At 39.4% G+C, this 19,929-nt stretch overlaps 1 protein-coding gene across 1 annotated transcript; it reads right to left on the bottom strand.

Moving 5' to 3' along the window:
• Nucleotides 1–2,266: 2,266 nt before the first annotated feature.
• LOC138892168 (uncharacterized) lies at nucleotides 2,267–4,312 on the bottom strand. Its single transcript, XM_070175874.1, has one exon. The coding sequence runs from the start codon at nucleotides 4,310–4,312 to the stop codon at nucleotides 2,267–2,269; it is 2,046 nt and encodes a 681-aa protein (XP_070031975.1).
• Between the last annotated feature and the right edge of the window lie 15,617 nt (nucleotides 4,313–19,929).

Raw genomic sequence — 19,929 nt, 5'->3', positions numbered from 1 at the left:
ATCTTGCATTTGAGTCAAAACCTTTTGAATTTGGATTCACATAACGCGGCATAATAGTCCAATCAACTTCAACTGCATCAACTTTCGAAATAGGCTTGTATACGATTCTCCAATTGGGGTGAACTCTTTCTTTGGCTCCTGTTCTCTCACATATTCTTGTCGGGGACGAGGATTATATGGTGCCTGAAAATTCAGCCGGAGTTGACAGGAGCCTTGTGGAATTGGTGCCCGCCATTGTTGGTGATTGAGAGGCCTAGCATAAGCCTGAGCATTAAACACTGTGTATTGTTGCAGGGGAACTGAGTATCGGGGACCTTGAGGCGGATAATAATGTTGAGGAGAATTGGATTGTCCTTGTTGGAATTGCACGTAAGAAGGAGCTATTCCTCTTTGAACTCCCCCGAACCCAGATGCCATCATGGATCCTTCCTCCTTCTTTTTTCGATTTCCGAAACTGCCTGACCCGCTTTGAATTGCTTGTGTGGTCGCCTTAAGGGCTGCCTGACTCACAATTTTGCCTGACTTCATGCCATTCTCAACTATTTCACCAATCTTAATCACCTCAGCAAAAGGTTTACCGATGGCGGCCAACATGTAATGGAGGTAATCAGGATCCTGAGCTTGGAGAAAATAGTCAATCATTTCTGCCTCTTTCATTGGTGGTTTGACCCTAGCAGCCTGCTCTCTCCACTTGATTGCATATTCTCTGAAGCTTTCTGTTGGTTTCTTCTTTATGTTGACGAGAGAGGAGCGGTCTGGTACTATATCAATGTTGTACTGAATCTGTTGGATAAAATCTTGAGCCATGTCATTCCAAACGTGCCAGTGAGAGATGTCTTGATCTATGAACCACTCTGAAGAAATTCCTATCAAACTTTCCCCAAAATAAGCCATGAGCAATTCTTCTTTGCCTCCCGCTCCCCTTAATTGGTTACAATACCTCTTCAAATGGGCAACGGGATCACCATGCCCATCATATTTGTCAAACTTGGGGGTCTTGAAGCCGGGTGGCAAATGAACATGGGGAAACATGCATAGATCGTTAAACAAAACACTCTTGTGGCCCCCCAAACCCTGTATGTTTCTCATGGTTTGTTCCAAGCTTTTCATTTTTCTGGCCATTTCCTCTTGTTCCATATTTTTTTCGGGCTTTTCAATCTCAATTGGGAACACGTTATGAGGAGTAGGCTTGTATGAATCTGGAACCTTTAAAGTCAGTTCTGGAGAGTAATGTTGGGCATCATGAGCATCCAATTGTGGATCATTATTGGACTTTTGAGCAAGAGCCGGTTGAGGGACAGTGAAAGTATAGACAATGGGTATAGTAGGTGGGTCATTTCTGAGAGGTGCGATTGGAGGACATGGAATGGAGGTACTGGGGATAGTGGGAAGGTTAATGCTCGAACTGAATCCAGGTTGGTACAATGGGTTACTTGTTATGGAGATAGGCACTTGAGTGGCAACTGACACATTATGAAGATTATCCGAAGGCCCTATGGGTAGTGAGGGCGGTGCTTGTCCATTCACCCAGGCTTGGTACATCTCTGCCAATTGTTGCTTCAACACTCTTACTTCTTCAACCAGTCCTGAACCTTGTTCAACCAATTGTCCATGGACATCATCATTATCTGACTCATTCTCACTGTTGTTTGCCATTCTACTTTTTCCTTTTGATCTTGTGCTGTAAGGGTGAGTCGCCAGTTTAAACCACAAACCAACCACCTCTGTTTTACTTTATCTTTTAAAATGACAAACAACAAACGTGTTAGAGTTAGGCATTTTGCAGATATTAATCACACATTATATGTCATGCACCTAATGCCATTTTCATTTCTAAAATGATCTTGGAAGGCTTTATGTTTCATCCCGGCTTATTGATTTATTGGTTTATTTTCATCTTGAATTTAACGGGTTTTTTTTTCATTTTTTTTAGATTAATTATGGTTATGATCGCATCCGATGAGGATTACCTACGTATCATGACGCCGCATGAATCAGACCATTACGTAGTTCAGGGGAAAACAATAATAGTAGTTTTTTTTTTAAACAAAACGAAATAATACAATAATAGAAAGGACATTACATTGAAAATGACTTGCCCAACTTTGACAAGACTAAAAGACAGTGATTTTAAAGATTCAACAATGACTCAAACTAAAACATAACTACTACATAAAAAGTTCTAACAACTACGACTATAATTCAACTCCACAATCTTCTTGCTTTCAAACACTGGAACATCTGCTCATGGTGGGGCTTGCCCTGGTTAACCCCCTAATGTACGGTACATCCTTTCTAACTCTGCTGCAAGATGACGGGCAAAAGTAGGTGCATGCTCCAAAAACTTCTCATAATCCATCCCTTGGCAGTTCACATAACTTTGAGCGGTATAAACAGCCAAATTATGGACTTGCTCTTTGAAGTACTGGAAATTCTGGTCTCGATCTTGTAACTGCTGCTGGCGAGTGGTGGCTATCTCCCTTATGTGTCCCTCACGATCTAAGGCTGACTCCAACTGAGCCCGAAGTCTAGCCTGCTCGAGTCTCGCCTGAGCCATCTCCCTATCAAAATCTCCATGCTGGTATTCTCTTTTGTACCTTCTCATTTCTTCCAACTGTGCATGGAGCAGAGCTTCTAAAAGTACCCAATGGGCCTTTTCTCTCTCGAATTGAGCCCTCTCTTCTTCAAATTTTGTTACTTGGCGATCTTTACTTGATTCGGCCGTCTCATTTAGCTGTACGATCTTTTCCTTGGCTTTGTCCAACGCCTTTTCAGTCTTTGCCAAGAGGGAATCATAATCTTGCACCTTTTCCATCAGATTGGCAATGGTTCTCTGGTCTTTCCAACTTCTCACTAGCACTTCAGAGGCTTTCTTCATCTGTTGAAGTTGAGCACAAAGGGCTTCATTTTTGCGGATCAGACTCTTCTTTTCCCCTTCGTCTTCTTGTTCTTGCAAGTCTTTCTCAAAATTGAGGTTTCTCAGCCTTTCTTCTAAGGCATGAATAGTTGTTTTGTATCCCTTTTCCCGTTCACCCCAGGCCAACCGTTCTTGGATTTTATCATCAAAGGCTTGAACATGCGGTCTTTTTGTGGGCCTTTTGGGCTCTGGCACATCATCCACACGAGACCTCTTCCCAAACCATATAGCATAACCCGGATCTACCTTACCTCTCGCAGGATCTGGCACCTGAGTATCATCTTTCAAGTAGCGACAACCATTCCAAATTTGCTGGATTAAAGCTTCGGGGAGTGGGGCTTCGGGGTGTAGCTCAATAACTTGCACACTCAAATCTTCATCTTTAGGTACTACTTGGTACCTTCCTAGCTGTCTTAGAACTCTGTGTGGCGCATACGGCTGGACACTTCTCAAACCCAACAACAGCAAATGACTTTTTAGGGCAGACATGTGTATCACCTCTCTTAGCGGGAGCCATCCCAAAGTCCACTCAATTTGACTTGCATTTAAAGATCTTAGGTGGGATATCCAGGCTTCCACCCCTTCTGGAGAGTTGTAATCTTTTACTCTTTCTTCGTAACTATCAATGAAATTGTCCTTGCTCGGACCATAGCTCATGAACTTGGGGCGATGTCGGAGATGCTCAATCAACCATATTTGTAACAAAATATTGCACCCTTCGAAGAATTTTGCCCCAGACTTGCACAAAGTTAACACCCAATAAATGTCTGATAGAATGATCGGGGCAAGAGTGTGATGTTTTTTGGTAGTGAGGACCTGTACAACCCTGGCTATGCGGGTATCAATTGTCCGCTCCTTGTTTGGGAAGACCATAATTCCCAGAAACGCCATTATGAAGGCGAAGCGACGATGAATATGCCATGTGTCTTTGTTCTGCTTGTTGTTAAGGCCCTTTTCATGCATTTCAAACCCATTTGGCTGCCCGAACCTAGAGTACATGAAGTAGAAAGAACAACACTCTTCGACTACGTTGGTCTTTCTAATTTGCTTACTGATGTTCAGAAGATCGAAGAATCGGTGTACAGAAAGAGCCCTTGGGAATATGAGCTCCTGGTTTCTCAAATTCCTGCCAAACCCGGAATATCCAGCTATCTCTTCTAAAGTGGGAGTTAGCTCAAAATCGGAGAAGCGAAAGACATTGTGAACGGGGTCCCAAAAAGTCACTAGTGCCTCAATCAAATCGTCCCGTGGTTTAATTTTCATAATATCTGTAAGGGCTCCCAAGTGCTTGGTGACCCATTTCTGACCATCTTCTCCTAAATCATACCACCACATCTGAAGCTGAAGTGGAGCCTCGTCTACAACTATGAATGGTGTGTTCTGGACAGTGCTCATTTTGTACCTGTGGGTGGTTAAGGTTAGGGTTGACACTAGTCTCAAGAGACAGAACCAATGCACTCATTTTGCAAACAATCTTTTGTAAATAACTCAATTTTAAGAAAAATCAACGAAAATGGGGGCTATTTTTGCAATTGTGACCGAAGAAAAGGTGGCTATTTTTGCAACTATGGCCCCTTCTTACTTTCAAGGATAGCTTTAGGGTCGGGGGAAGGGTATTATGGTAAAAGTGATTTCCAATTGATAGACACGTCCGCTCTTGCAAGAACAGCCCTTCAACAATTTTGAAGATGTTCTAAGGCTATCTAACAGGAACGATTTGGGATTAACCGAAGTTGGGTCTGCTTATTTGTTTTTTGATTAAAAAAAACACTAGACACATTTCTTTCTTTTTTTTCTTTTTTTTTTAGTTATTTTATAAAAATGGGGCCGAACCCTATGAAGGTTGCCTACGTATCTCACATCCGGTGAGAATCAGACCCGCGTAGTTCGTAGAAATTTCAGGAATAGGATGACACTTTTTTTTTGAATTTTTCAGGCTTTTTTTTTGGGGTAAATACTAAAATTTTCGAAAATCGGGTAAATTTTCTCCCTCATATTTTCTTCTTTCTGGTTTTCCCTCAATATTTTTATATTTTTATTTTATTTAGAAACCGGTCAACATGCACAAGCCAAATCAAACATAATGCACAAGTAGCACATAAGATGCATCAGGATGGTCTTGTAATTTCGGGTACACCTGTCCTAGACGGACCCAATCCCTGTGTTGAATCCCCAAAGTCAAATGCACATGATGCAAACAAACATTCCTACTAGGGATCCGGCATGAGGCTATATTATTCTAGGTTTAAATCCTAAGGGGAGTGTTTTAGACCTGGCTTACCCAAGCGGACAGCTCGAGCCGAGGTAGGGGTAATGTACCGGGAGCACGAAAGTCTACCCGGCCTAGTTACTGACCCAGCCTCATTCTAATTGGTATGACTTCTAACAGAAAAGTGGGCCACGCGTACGTGTACACCATAAATTCAAAAGACTCAGAAGGGAGGCGTAAGAAGACAATTTAATACAGTTCAAATAGTATCAAAGCGGTAAATAAGCAACAATTAGCACATTAGGCCCACAAATATCATACAATCAATAAAGCCAAGTATAAATCACATTACAAGCTCAAATTCTGAACCCTGAACCAAAAGTTCTGGGTTCTTTTCCCCAGCAGAGTCGCCAGAGCTGTCACACCTCCCCTCTTCTCGTGGGATAAGAAAGAAAGGCGTTTTTCCAATTTAAGTGACATTATTCGAAATGGAATTATTTATTTAATCAGAGTCGCCACTTGGGATAATTATTATGGTGTCCCAAGTCACCGATTTATTTGAAATCCCAAATCAAGGAAGTTTTGACTCCGAATTACGGTCCGCGAACACAGAAGACCAGGTAAGGAATTCTGTTAACCCGGAAGAAGGTATGAGGCACTCCCGGATTCCGTGATTTTAGCACGGTCGCTTTTAATAATTATACCTGGCATAACCAATTCTAGATATTTTATGTTCTAGGGAATTTTGTGCACTTTCATCTTAAACCGCTTTTAATTGCTTGATTATTTGTGACTATGGAATTATCTTGAAACGAATCACGCGTACGTGTATTCGTTTTGTTTGGTATGTCATGAATCATGTCACGCGTACGTGTACACAATTAATAACACTTTATTATTTTTAAGAATATTTTGTCAAAGTTGCGCGAACGCATACTTTGCCTTTAATTTGGAAAATCGTAACTATGTCACGCGAACATGTACGTAATCACGATAATTGATTGGTTAACACGCGCCTAAAGCATACTAACAGTGTTCATTATTTTTTCTAAACTTTGAGACTATTGTGAGGCCATGAGTTATGGAAGTCAATTATAGATGAAGTGTAAAATTTTAATTAAGGAGCATTAGCAAGATCACTGATATATTTAAGTTGTTAAAAGCATTTGATAATTAAAGTATTAATTTTTAAACAAGTTAGGCCATAATCTATAAATTAGTAATCATCTGAACTATTAAACAATGATATAAAATAATAAAATAAAACCATAGGATCATTACACATTCCAAATACGTCATTAAAATAGCAGACTTAACAAATTACACTTATGACCAATTACTAGTAGATTTAAACCAAGAAACTTCTATAATGGAAAAGTCAGTAAAGAAACTTCTCATGGACAAATATATATTTAAGAAAAAAAAACATCATCATCACTTCGTTTGCACGAATGCATGAGGCTTTCGTTACTGCTAATATCTATTGGCAAACTAATTGAATTATAAAGAAAATTTATATATTTATTCAGAACGAACATGCTTGCCATTATGATAAGAGAAAATATATAATTCAAATAATTAATATCGAACACATATGAATACGTAGGTCCATTTCAAAGTTCAAAGTAAGCCAACAAATTAAAATAGGAACGAGGTTAAAGTTGGAGTTGCAATGTGGGATGAGTACCTGGGAACGGGTCCAGTTCTCAGTAGAGAAAGCAAAAGCAGTGATAACTTGTATTCCCAGTTTGGAAGAAATGTTACAAATATTTTTGAGGTTTGGAGTAAGAAATTTGTGACCCTCTTGCACAGGTAAACCTCGAGCATTAGCCCATCTCCTTAATATGACATCTTCTTCAATTTATAATAAAACTTCATGTACAAAAACTACTAGCTACTAGCCACGTCTGTTTAGAACACATCAATACCAAGCTCACGAGATCGTAACCGTGAACCTCGAACAAGACATCGCCCAACTGACCAGAAAACCTCACCTTGAATGGACCTCTTCAACCTCGAACATCAACAGGGAAAACTCTAACTGGTTTTAGGGTGGGTGGTGGCTGGTTTAGGTGACTTAACGGCTAAAGGTTGAAAGAAGTTCACTTCTTGAATAAGAGAGTGACGGATAGGGGTCTAGAGAGGAGTGGCCGGCTGTTAGGAGTCTTCAATGGAGGAAAGTGAAGGAGATGGTGTTGGTTCAAGCTTTTTCCAAAGCTTTTCCTTGTTCTTATTTTTACGTTTTTTTTTTTTTCAAAAAAAAAAAACCCCAACCCCCTTCATTTGTGAAGTCCAAAATATATAGATGTGTGGGTTGTATAACTGATGTGAGTAGGTGGTGAGAAGAGTGTGGGAAGTGGGGAAAGGGACGTGAGGGAGTTAGAATTGTGGGGAGAGGAGACGTGAGGGAGAGGGGAGTTTAGCAAACAAATATGGGAAGTTAGGGGATTGGGGTGAGCTGGGTAATTAGTAAAGATAACATTTTATTTTTGTATCTTTCAAGATTTTACCCGTTGTTTTTTTTTTTTTGCTGTCTTTTGCTTTTCGTTAGTTTGTAGCTTTTTTCTTCTTTCTTTTTTAACTTTTTACTAATCTTTTTTTTATTAAACAAAAAAGAAGGTAAAATACATAGGTATATATATATATATTAACCAACTTACTTTTAGACTTAAATATTATATACATAAGAAAACGAAATATTTACATTGTAGTTTAAATTATACTAAGAAAAATACTAAAGCTAACTTATTTATTATAATTATAATTAGAATAAATCATATATTTTTTATAAATTTTCATTTTTATATTTACAAATAGAAATAAAATATGTTCTATAAGTATATATATATATATATATATATATATATATATATATATATAAATTAGACCTAAAGAAAATATTTACACCAAAATAGTATAGAATTTGGGTATGGTCAAAAATTAGTTGTTCACATGCACGCTGCAACAGATTGATATTTGGTTATTGCATTTCATCTTTACTTGCAAATTTCCTTGGTTGTGTATCTGATTTATTCACATATCTTCTTTATATGCTGGATTACTGACTAAGCAGAGTATGTCAAGTTCTTGTGTGGACTAAGGTGGTTTTATATGTGATTCATGACTTGATCATATTATTGTTCAGTAGTTGTTAGATTTATGAATTGTACATGTGATAAGCGAGTATCATTTATAATTCTTGTTTTTATTACCTCGCGGAGGTCAGTTATGATACTTGTTGAGTGCATGGGGTCGATGGTACTTATACTACACTTTTGCACCTTGCGTACAGATCTTGGAGCTGAGTTGTTGTGGATGGCGGAAGCTGGCATTGAAAATATACCTGCTTTCCGGATATAGCTACCACTTGTCCTTGGTAACTTTGGCTAGGTAATCTGTTTATGTATATTCCGAACAAATATTGTATCTATTTTCACACTAGCTTTGTAAAACTAAGTCTTAGTGGCTCATGACTTGTACTACCAATCCTTAGGTTATTGTATAGAAATTCAGTTATTTCACTTATTGATTTCTTATTATTTTCATTAAAATTGTGTTGACTTTTACTTGGCATATCTAGCGCGGTTGGGTTAGGTGTCATCACGACTAGGTGGATTTTGGGTCGTGACACGTTGGTATCAGAGCTCTAGGTTCATAGGTTCTACAAGTCATGAGCAAGTATATAGTAGAGTCTTGCGGATCGGTACGATGACGTCCATACTTATCTTCGAGAGCCTACAGGGCACTTAGAAAATACTTACCATCTTTTTTTCCTAATCGTGCGGCCTTGATTCAGCTTGAAGCATATCTCTTGGATTTCCTTCCATCCAATCGTGTGTTATGTGAGCGCTCAATATCAGTTGTGCATCGACGGCTTGTGATATCATGGATGAGGTGTGAGATATGTTCTCGGTGTTGTAGTTATAGGCCAGTCTAGGGTCTTGAGGCCAAGCATAGAACGCAGTTTGGGCTCAATGGCTTCCGTTGTGTGAGTATGTGCTCTTGGACTTATATGTCTGGTAGTGTCCCCAGGAGTGGAATTGATAGCTCAATGAGTGGTTGGATAGCTATATGATGAGTATTATGTGACTGAGGAATGTGCTTATATGATGGTTCTGTTAGGTTCGGATGGTGATATTGGACTTGGTCGTATGCCGGAATTGAATTTTGATACTTCTAGAATGTTTTGGCTCTATTTGGCGAAAGTTGGCAATTTGAAGGTATGTAGAGTTCATAGGCTTGACAGGGAGTTGACTTTGATGTTATCGGGCTCGGATGTTTGTTCCGTGAGTTGGAATAGGTTATATATGTCATTTAGAACTTGTGTGTAAAATTTGAGGTGATGTCGAGTTATTTAGATGTGTTCGGTGTAAGTTTGGAATTTTAAAATTTGAAATAGTTCATTAAACATGAATTGAGGTGCGATTAATGGTTTCGATGTTATTTTGTGAGATTTGAGGCCTCGAGTATGTCTGTGATATGTTTTGGGATATTTTGGTGTGTTCGGACGAGGTCCCAAAGGGCTCAGGTGGGTTTCAGACCACCTGGAATGTGGTTGAGTTTGGTTGAAGGTTGGCAGGCGTGGTGCAATTGCACCTGCGATGGCACATCTATGGTATTTGGTAAGTAAACGCAGAAGAGGTGGCTTGGGAGTAGAGTCCACAAATGTGGAGATTGACCACATAAGCGAAAGCGCAAATGTGCTAGGGTGTCTGCTTATGCGATGTCAACGGAGGTTGGGTGTGTGCCCAGGTGCGAAGGTCTTTCCGCATCTGCGAGTCTGTAGATGCAAGGTTGTGTTCACAGATGTGGTTGGTTGGGGATTCAGTGGAACTCACATATGTGAGTTGCTTGTCATAGATACGACGCCGCAGATGTAGCTAATTGGTTCGTAGGTGCACAGATATCTGGGCAGATTTTATATATATGATGGTGGAGTCATTTTATCACATTTTGTGTTTTGGAGCTCAATTTTGGTTGATTTTGGAGGATATTTTCAAGATTTGGATTGGGGTAAGTATTTTTTACTCAAATTTGATTATTTCTACATGATTTCATATTTGATTTTGGCATTTGAGTGATGAATCTAAAAGAGAAATTGGGGGTTTTGTCAAAACCTTTCTAAAGTGAATATTTGAGATTTGAACATTGATTTGGGTGGATTGTGATATTGAGCATGTGACCACATCGGGCGGATAATGATATAGGGTCTATGACCATGCTGGACGGATAATAATATTGAGCATGTGACGCCGCCATGCGTATTGTGATATTGAGCACGTGAGTTGTCCGTGCGGATCCGAAATATTATTTTTATTAGCACGTGAGTTGTCCGTGTAGCACGTTAGTTATCTGTGCAACACGTGATTTGTCTGTGTGGTTAATATTATTAGCACATGAGTTGTCCATACAGCGTGTGGATATGGATCCATCCCCCTAGGGTCACCCTCTCATTTTTCTTCTTGATCGTATACTCGCAAATTGTGAGAAATCGATGGGTTTCTAGTTGATGTGTTATGAGGAAAGTTGATCAGTGTTTTGGTTCGATTATTGAGATTTTGTTGTGGGCCTTAGAGTCGTATTGTGATTTCAATTTGGATCGAGTTGCACGTTGCAACGGATTGATATTTGGTTATTGCATTTCATCTTTACTTGCAAATTTCCTTGGTTGTTTATCTGATTTATTCACATATCTTCTTTATATGATGGATTACTGACTGAGCAGAGTATGTTAAGTTATTGTGTGAACCAAGGTGGTTTTATATGTGATTCATGACTTGATCATATTATTGTTCTATAGTTGTTAGCGAGTATCATTTATAATTCTTGCTTCTATTACCTCGCTGAGGTCAGTTATGATACTTGTTGAGTACATGGGGTCGATGGTACTCATACTATACTTTTTCACCTTGCGTACTTATCTTGGAGCTAAGTTGTTGTGGATGGCGGAAGCTGGCATTGAAGATGTACCTGCTTTCCGGATATAGCTACCACTTGTCCTTAGTAACTTTGGCTAGGTAATCTGTTTATGTATATTCCGAACAAATATTATATCTATTTTCACACCAGCTTTGTAAAACTAAGTCTTAGTGGCTCATGACTTGTACTACGAATCCTTAGGTTATTGTATAGAAATTCAGTTATTTCACTTATTGATTTCTTATTATTTTCATTAAAATTGTGTTGACTATTACTTGGCATACCTAGCGGGGTTGGGTTAGGTGCCATCATGACTAGGTGGATTTTGGGTCGTGATACGTTGGTATCAGAGCTCTAGGTTCATAGGTTCTACGAGTTATGAGCAAGTGTATAGTAGAGTCTTGCGGATCGGTACGATGACGTCCATACTTATCTTCGAGAGCCTACAAGGCATTTAGAAAACACTTCCATCTTTGTTTTCTTATCGTGCGGCCTTGATTCAGCTTCAAGCGTATCTCATTGATTTCTTTATCCAATCGTGCATTATGTGAGCGCTCGGTATCAGTTGTGCATCGACAACTTGTGATATCATGGATGAGGTGTGAGATGTGTTCTCAGTGTTTTGGTTATAGGCTAGTCTGGGGTCTTGAGGCCAGGCATAGATCGCATATTGGGCTCAATGGTTTTCATTGTGTGAGTATATGCTCTTGGACTTATATGTCTGATAGTGTCCCTAGGAGTAGAATTGATAGCTCAATGAATGGTTGGATAGCTATATGGTGAGTATTATATGACTGAGGAATGTGCTAAGACGGTTTGGATGTGACGAGAAGAATTTTGCTTCGGATGCGAAAGGACTATGGATGCTTGATTTCTGTCTTGATGTGTTGAACAATTTTGAGTTATGAGTGTGTTAGGGATATTTTAGTTGCTCAGTTGTGGAATAAAGTATACTCTTATGTCTTGTTGACGAGTTTAGCCTCGAAAAGATTAAGTGACTGCATAGTGGTTGTGGACATAAAAGGGCATAGAGAGATGCCAGTTTGAGGCTAAGCATGTGGGTTATCTCCTGCGGGGTGGTCTACAGATGTGTGATCTTAATGATGTTTTTGGGGCGTGTTTTCTTATATCTGTGGGTTATATGTGTTGTAATTTTAGTTTGGATCGCCTTGAAGGAGGTTGCACAACTGTCAGGGGGATCGATATGCGCTTAGCAGATGATATGAGGTATTTTATTATTAGTGATACATGAGCTTATGAAGGATTTTATTGAATTACAGTGTAGTATCGTGGTAGATATGGATAAAGGGTATCGTGATTTATCTGATGTTATGTTATATGGCTTCGAGCCTAGTGAGAGAGTCTGCTATCGACAATCAGATTGCATGGTCATATGTTATATTAGTTTCAGTCTAAGGCATATTTATGGATCAGTTATGACCTGAAGAGGTTGGTTTTGAGGATGATGGCATTAAGGAACTTCTGGATGCATGATATGTTATACTTTATGGGCATAGGGACATCTTGGAATGATTCAGGCTGGTTAATCATAGTGGATGTAGTGTGCAAGGGGAAGGGATTCACTCAGTTGCTTAAGGTGGGGGTTACTTCTTTTGGTGTTTGTGTGCTAATGGGACACTAGTCGCTCGGCTCGTTTGGGCGGTGCATTGGATATCAGAGCAGAGTGGATGAATCTCGAGAAGGTTCTAATGAGTTCAAGTTTCATATGTGGTATTTGAGGGTTCTCCGAAATTGTATATGGATAAGATGTGAGATTGCATTGGATGGAGCTTCAAATTAACAGAAGGTCTCTTTAGAGTGGGTATCTCAGTTGCAGCATTATTGGGTGCTTAAGAGGGAATACAGTGGCTTATGGGCCTTAGGACGACGTGGTTTCATGCCTATTGTGGTGGTCTTGGGGTTAAGGACCGTAGTGTACTAGCAAAGAGAAGTGCAAACTTGAAGGCAAGTCGAGAGAGACTCGAAGAAATGGGTCAGCTTGGTAGTGGTTCGGGTCGGCATGGTAATAGAAATGATCGGTTATTGTGGTTCTTCTGGTGTGGCGAGGCTTTGTAGGTGTTTTGTGGCAATGATCTTGGGCTTTACGATCTACATCACTTGGTTGAGTTAGAGGGATTCAGTTCTAATGGCTTGGTTATGTGCAAACGGTTTTCGAAGAGTTCTCGATGGTATCGACCACGGCTTGAGGCAGATGTCTTCTACAAGTATGAGGAGTTTATTGTGTGTTGTGATAGGGCCAAGTGGAAGGTTTCTGGCTGAGGGACTGTTTATCTTGCTTATGATTCAGAGTTGATAATGGGATTTCTGTGTTTTCATATAATGACATGATAGATGCGGTGCGACGTGTGGGATTGAGATTTGCATGTACAAGTTTATGGTTCAGTTTTGAAGGGGAGGTCATGAGCTCTAGATAGCATGGACAGCTTCACATGTTTAGAAGAATGTTGGCACTATTTTATATTACCTGAGAAGAGTGTGCATTTCTGAAGACGCACTATGTTTGGACTTGCGGATGCTTGACTGGTATTACGGTAATTGCATGGTTGATCGACTGCTGATGTTTAGATTTTGCTATGTGGCATGGAAGAATTGTTCCTTGGTCATGGATGGTGAAGGTATATTAAGAGGTTAACAGCTGATTGTATGTGTTATGGATAGGTTATTGTGAACTTTTGGAAGGTTATTTACCTATTCGTGGATGATCGGAGTTGATTTGGAGGCTACTGGTAGGACTAATGGGGATGTGTATTCTACATCGAGTCGGATTTATTTTCTCAGCGCAACTATGGTTGAGGGGGAGTGTCATCGGTTAGAATTGATCTTATTCGTATATTGATATGTTCCATATGTTACTCGCATATACTATGATGGATTGTGTGACTGTTGACTATTTACACACATGATGTGGTTTTGCTTGGGCCTTGTGACAAAATTCGAGCAAGATGGTTCTTGGGGTGTTGAATGGTGGATGCCTCTTTAGTTATGGTCTTCCTGTTTGTGGTATATTGTGCTATCCGTTTCTCCATGGTTATGGTCATGCACTTAGCGTGTTTGTTGTTGATATGCATATGGTTGTTGATTGTGAGCATCATGGCTCGAGGTATTCCATATGGACCGGTGTTTGGATTGGGCCACGCATAGCGGCGGAGATATGTTGGGATATGATCCTTGTTCTTATTTCATGTGCATTGTTTCTCCTTTGTATGATGGGTTCATATCATTGCGCTTTGTGGTGGTATCTATTAAGCTTGCGGGACGGTTCTCTCATTTTTTTCTCTTTCCATTATTGGGTATATTCGAGTTGTTGCTTGTTTGGTGTGCCGATTGCACAGTATGTGGCTCGAGGTGGCGCCGGTGTGGTATGTCGGTCAGCAGCTTGTATTGGATGGGATGAGTTATTGGACTTGGAATGAGTGCTATCGAATTTGATTAAGGCATGTCTAACGTCACTAGTCAGCTTAGAATTTGGCTATGGTTCTTGTCGGGCGGATAGCTCCAGGACTTGTTCATTTGATGAGAGGTTATGAGTTTCTGTGTGTTTCTTTCATCATCGGCAGTGTACGAAGGTTTAGAATGAGGTTTCATTTGATATGAGGTTTGTTACCGGTACCAAGTTTAGTAATATGCAGCTATTATGCTTAGAAGGTATTACTATGAGTATGTGAGGTATGTGGTATATCATGTGATTATATCTTGGAATATGGTTATGGCTTGATACAACTTCTTCAGACTTATATAGTGTATAGATGTGAGAATTGGTCTTATAATGGATTTCCGATGTTGGAGACTGGTTCTAAGGTTCACGGACTAAGATTGAAGGAAGGATCTTTAGTTATGTTGAGTTAACGGGCTTACATGTATTTGGGGTGACATGGGATTACCCATGGGAATGTGTATGGTGTGTTTATACCGTGATTTGATGGCTTTATAATGACTCTTAGCATGTTTGAGGACGAACTTATGTTTAAGTGGGGGAGAATGTAACGATCCGACCAGTCGTTTTGAGCATTTGCATTCCGTTCGGTAGATTGAAGTCTTGAGTAGCTTCATATGATGTATTGTAACTTGTGTGTATGGTTGGTTTTGGTTTTTGAGTTGTTTGATATTGACTTGGAAGAATGATTTTCAATTTGGAAGCTTTAAGTTGGAATGTTGACCAAGTTTGACTTTTGTGCATTTGACCTCGGATCGGAGTTTTGATGGTTTCGTTAGGTCCGGATGATAATTTTGAACTTGGGCATATGCCCGGATTTGCATTTGGATACTCTAGAATGTTTTGGCTCTATTTGCGAAAGGTTGACAATTTAAAGGATTGAAGAGTTTATAGCTTTGACCGTTAGTTGACTTTGATTTTATCGGGTTCATATTGTTGTTCTAGGAGTTGGAATAGGTTCGCTATTTCATTTGGAACTTGTATGTAAAAGCTGAGGTGATTTCATTTGGAACTTGTGTGTAAAAGCTGAGGTGATTCTGAGTTGCATAGACGTGTTCGGCGTAAGTTTGAAATTTGAAATTTTCAAATAGTTCATTAAGCTTGAATTGAAGTGCAATTCGTGGTTTCGAAGTTATTTTGTGGGATTTGAGGCCATGAGTAGGTCCGTGTTATAATCTGGGACTTGTTGGTATGTTCGAAAAGGGTCCAGAGGGGACCGAGTGGGATTTAGAACACTTGGAAGGTGGTTGAGTTTGGCTAAATATTGGCAAGCCTGGTGCAATCGCACCTACAAAAAGAGGTGCGTAGATGCGATGGCGCATCTGCAGTATTTGGTGCGTAGAAGCAGAAGAGGTAGACTGGGAGCACAATCCTCAAATGCGGAGCTTGATCGCAGATGCACTAGGGTATCTGCTTATGTGATGTTAGCGGAGGCTGGTGTGTGTGCATGTGCGAAGGTCTTTCCGCATCTGCGAGACTGCAGATGTGAGGTTGTGTTCGCAGATGCGGTTGGTCGGGGCTTCAGTGGAAATCACAGATGCGAGATATTTGTCGCAGATGCGACGCTGTAGATGCGACTGATTAGCCCGTGGGTGCAGAGATGCCTGAGCAGATTTTATATATACGATGGTTGAATCATTTTATCACATTTTAAGTTTGGGAGCTCGATTTTGGGCGATATTTGAGGATATTTTCACGATTTGGATTGGGGTAAATATTTTTTACTCGGATTTGATTATTTTTACATGATTCCATCTTTGATTTTGGCATTTGGGTAATGAATCTAAAAGAGATATTGGGGGGGTTTTGTCAAAACTTTTCTAAAATAAATATTTGAGATTTGAATATCGATTCGGAGTAGAATACGAGCGAAACTAGTATGGTTAGACTCGTATTCGAATGAATTATCGGAATTTGTGAATTTTGTTGGGTTCTGGGATACGTGTCGGAGTTGACTTTTTGGTTGACTTTGAGTATTTGATTAAAGATTCGATCTTTATCGTTTGGGTTTGTTTCCTATGGCAATATTTGGTGTTTTTGAGTTGCTTTTGGCTAGTTTTGAGCCGTTCAGAAGTTGATTCGCATGGGATGGTGCTTCTAGAGTATTGTTTTGGCTTGCTTGAGGTAAGTATCTTACCTAAACCTTGTTGAGGCACTAGTTGCCAGAGTTATTTATAATAGCTACATGCTATGGGCGGCGCACATGTGTAGGGATGAGATCATGTGCGTGTACAGGGGTATTTTTCATGCTCGGGGTAGTGTTTAGGCTATGATATGTCTTAGATTGATTGCGAAGCTTCATGTTGTGAGGATTCTTGTATTTGTACCCCCGTTATAAGCTATTTTAGACATGTTTGAGGTTACATAGAGGTTACTCTCCTTATTAAACTTGATAATTGTTACTTTTTGTGATGTAATTGCCGATTTGAGCTATGATAGAACACTTTGCACATGCATACACCTTAGCATGTCACTTATACCAGTCCAGGAGTATGAAATTTGATGTTCATTGATCATGTACATGTATTCTTGTATATCTGATTTCTGTGTGATATGGATTGGACTACTAGCATGCGACCATGCCGGGCAGATTGTGATATTAATCCTATGACCATGCCGAGCGATTTGTGATATTGAGCATGTGCACACGTCGGGCGTATTGTGATATTGAGTGTGTGACCATGCCGAGTGGATTGTGATATTAAGCATGTGACCATGCCAGGCGGATTGTGATATTGAGCATGTGAGCACACCGGGCTGATTGTGATATTGAGTTCGTGACCACGCCGAGCGGATTGTGATATTGAGCTTGTGACTACGCCGGGCAGATTGTGATATTGAGCCTATGACCACGTCAGGCAATTTGTGATATTGAGCACGTGAGTTGTCCGTGTGGATCCGAGATGTTGTTATTATTAGCACGTGAGTTGTCTGTGGCTCTGTGCAGAACATGTGTTGTCCGTGTAGTTGATATTATTAGCACGTGAGTTGTCCGTGCAGCACGTGAGTTGTCCGTGCAGCGTGTGGATATGGATCCATCCCTTTAGGGTAACCCTCTCATGTTTCTTCTTGAAGGTTTACACGTGGATTATGAGAAACCAACAGGCTTCTGGTTGATGTGGTATTAGGAAATTTGATCAGTATTTTGGTTCGGTTATTGAGATTCTGTTGTGGGACTTAGAGTCGTATTGTGGTTTCTATTTTGATCGGGTTGCGCGCCGCAATGGATTGATATTAGGTTATTGCATTTCATCTTTACTTGCAAATTTCCTTGGTTGTTTACCTGATTTATTCGCATATCTTCTTTATATACTGGACTACTGACTGTGCAGAGTACGTTAAGTTATTGTGTGAACCAAGGTGGTTTTATCTGTGATTCATGACTTGGCCATATTATTGTTATGTACTTGTTAGATTTATGAATTGTACAAGTGATTAGCGAGTATCATTTATAATTCTTGCTTCTATTTCCTCGCTGAGGTTAGTTTGATACTTGCTTTGTACATGGGGTCGGTTGTACTCATACTACACTTCTGCACCTTGCGTGCATATCTTAGAGCTGAGTTGATGTGGATGGTGGAAGTTGGCATTGAAGATGTACCTGTTGTTTATACCCAATTTTGCCTTCATATTTTATAAAGTATTCTATATACTTTCAAAATATCATTTCGCATTATTACTCAATTTATAGGGGTTATATAAGTATTTTCTACAATTTTTAAAGCTTTAAAATTAATTTTCTTGTATTTAATCATTTAAATATCTATTAATTATCCCTTCAAATTATTTTGGGGTGACTTAAATATCCAAATTTATTATTTGTATTCACATGCATCTTATAATATTTCACTCCATTTTTTACAAAATTAAATTTGCATTTTTTCTATTTATCTACATTAGCTACAATAATGGCGTATATTCTCATAATAATTACATTTATTATATATTTTATTTCAAAATAGTATTTTTATATTTTTATGACTCTGACTTATTGTTTTTAAGTATGTAATGTCTTAAATAATATTTTTTATTATTTATTATTCATTTTATAATTTATTTCTTTATGAATTTCGTGTATTTAAATTATAGCCCAATATATAGGGATAATTTCGGACCAAAACAGGCCCAAAACATTTAGCCCATCCCCAGTTCACCTTCAGCAACCCAAGACCAAACAACCCTCTTTAAAACCCAGTCGCGACCTGACCTTAACCCGCCCCGCGCCTCTTTCGAACTTGGCCGTTGATCTCAAATGATCAACCGCCCAAATTAAGCCGACCCCTTTCCTTATATCCCTCCCCACTAACCCTAGAGATCATTTCCCTACCCAGCCACCTCTATGTTCTCACTCCATTCTCCTCCTCTCCTCACAAAACCCTAGCCGTCTTATCCCCAAAATGCTCTCCAAATCCGGCTATACTATGGAATCCTTTCGTGATTTGCTTGCCTTATTCCGCTACTACTCACGTGTTCATGGTGTTACTTAGTATTTGCCTAACTTTGATAAGTACTGCCTTTCAAATCGGGCACGATTGACTCCAATTTTTGAAGATCTGGGTGATGTTTCATCTATATACATTTTACGATGAATGATTCTTGTATTTTCGGTCCGATTATTGGCCCTTGGACTCAACTAGGGTTTGAAATTTCTTTCACTTCTTTTATCGGCTCTATTAGGGACTGTATGCAATCATTTCTTTACTTATTTAGGTTTAATTGATTATTTTCCATGTTATTCGTTCTAATATATCACTATAAAAGCCCCTTCCCCAATTCCCCTAGGGGGCCGGGACTACTGTTGTTCTCTCACTCTCACTTTCTATATTATTCAACATTCTTGATTATGGCCGGCTGAAATCCAAGGCCACCAGAATCCTCTCTATCGACCTCCCTAGTGCGAGCACTTCTCGAGGCTCATTTGAAGCTCCTGTAAACTCCGACGCACTAGAATTTGGGGTTTTGGTTGTTCTCTTTGATACTGATATTTAAGTTGTTGTTGGCACTTGATTTTCTCTTCTATTTGTTTGTTGAATCTGCAAATTAGTGAGTACCTTGACTCTTACAATTATATCTTCTTTTGCTTGTGTTCTATTCTCAGTATAGACATGTTGTTTGAACTTTGTGAACCAATATGACTTCAATATTGTGTTATTTTCATTTGCAACCCTACTTGCTTTGAAGCTATTTTGCAGTTCTGAATTTTCTAGTATCAGAACCTGCTTAGATTCGAAACTTCAATATATGCTCATTATGTTCAGCTTGAATGATTTTGACAATCTTTAGCCTGCTTTGTTGCTTTGATCACTTATTATTTGAGTCTTTTCTCAATCTTTGTCTTGGATTCTCGAACTGAAATTCTTAAGGAATCATCTCCTGCCCTCTTTAGTATTGCTTATGCTTCTAGTTGAATCCCAATACACTTAGTTCCTG

The sequence above is a fragment of the Nicotiana tomentosiformis genome, chromosome 5 (genome assembly GCF_000390325.3).
Source record: "Nicotiana tomentosiformis chromosome 5, ASM39032v3, whole genome shotgun sequence".
NCBI lineage: Eukaryota > Viridiplantae > Streptophyta > Magnoliopsida > Solanales > Solanaceae > Nicotiana > Nicotiana tomentosiformis.
Note: the sequence above shows the minus strand (reverse complement) of the source record. Positions and strands in the feature narration are given on the sequence as shown.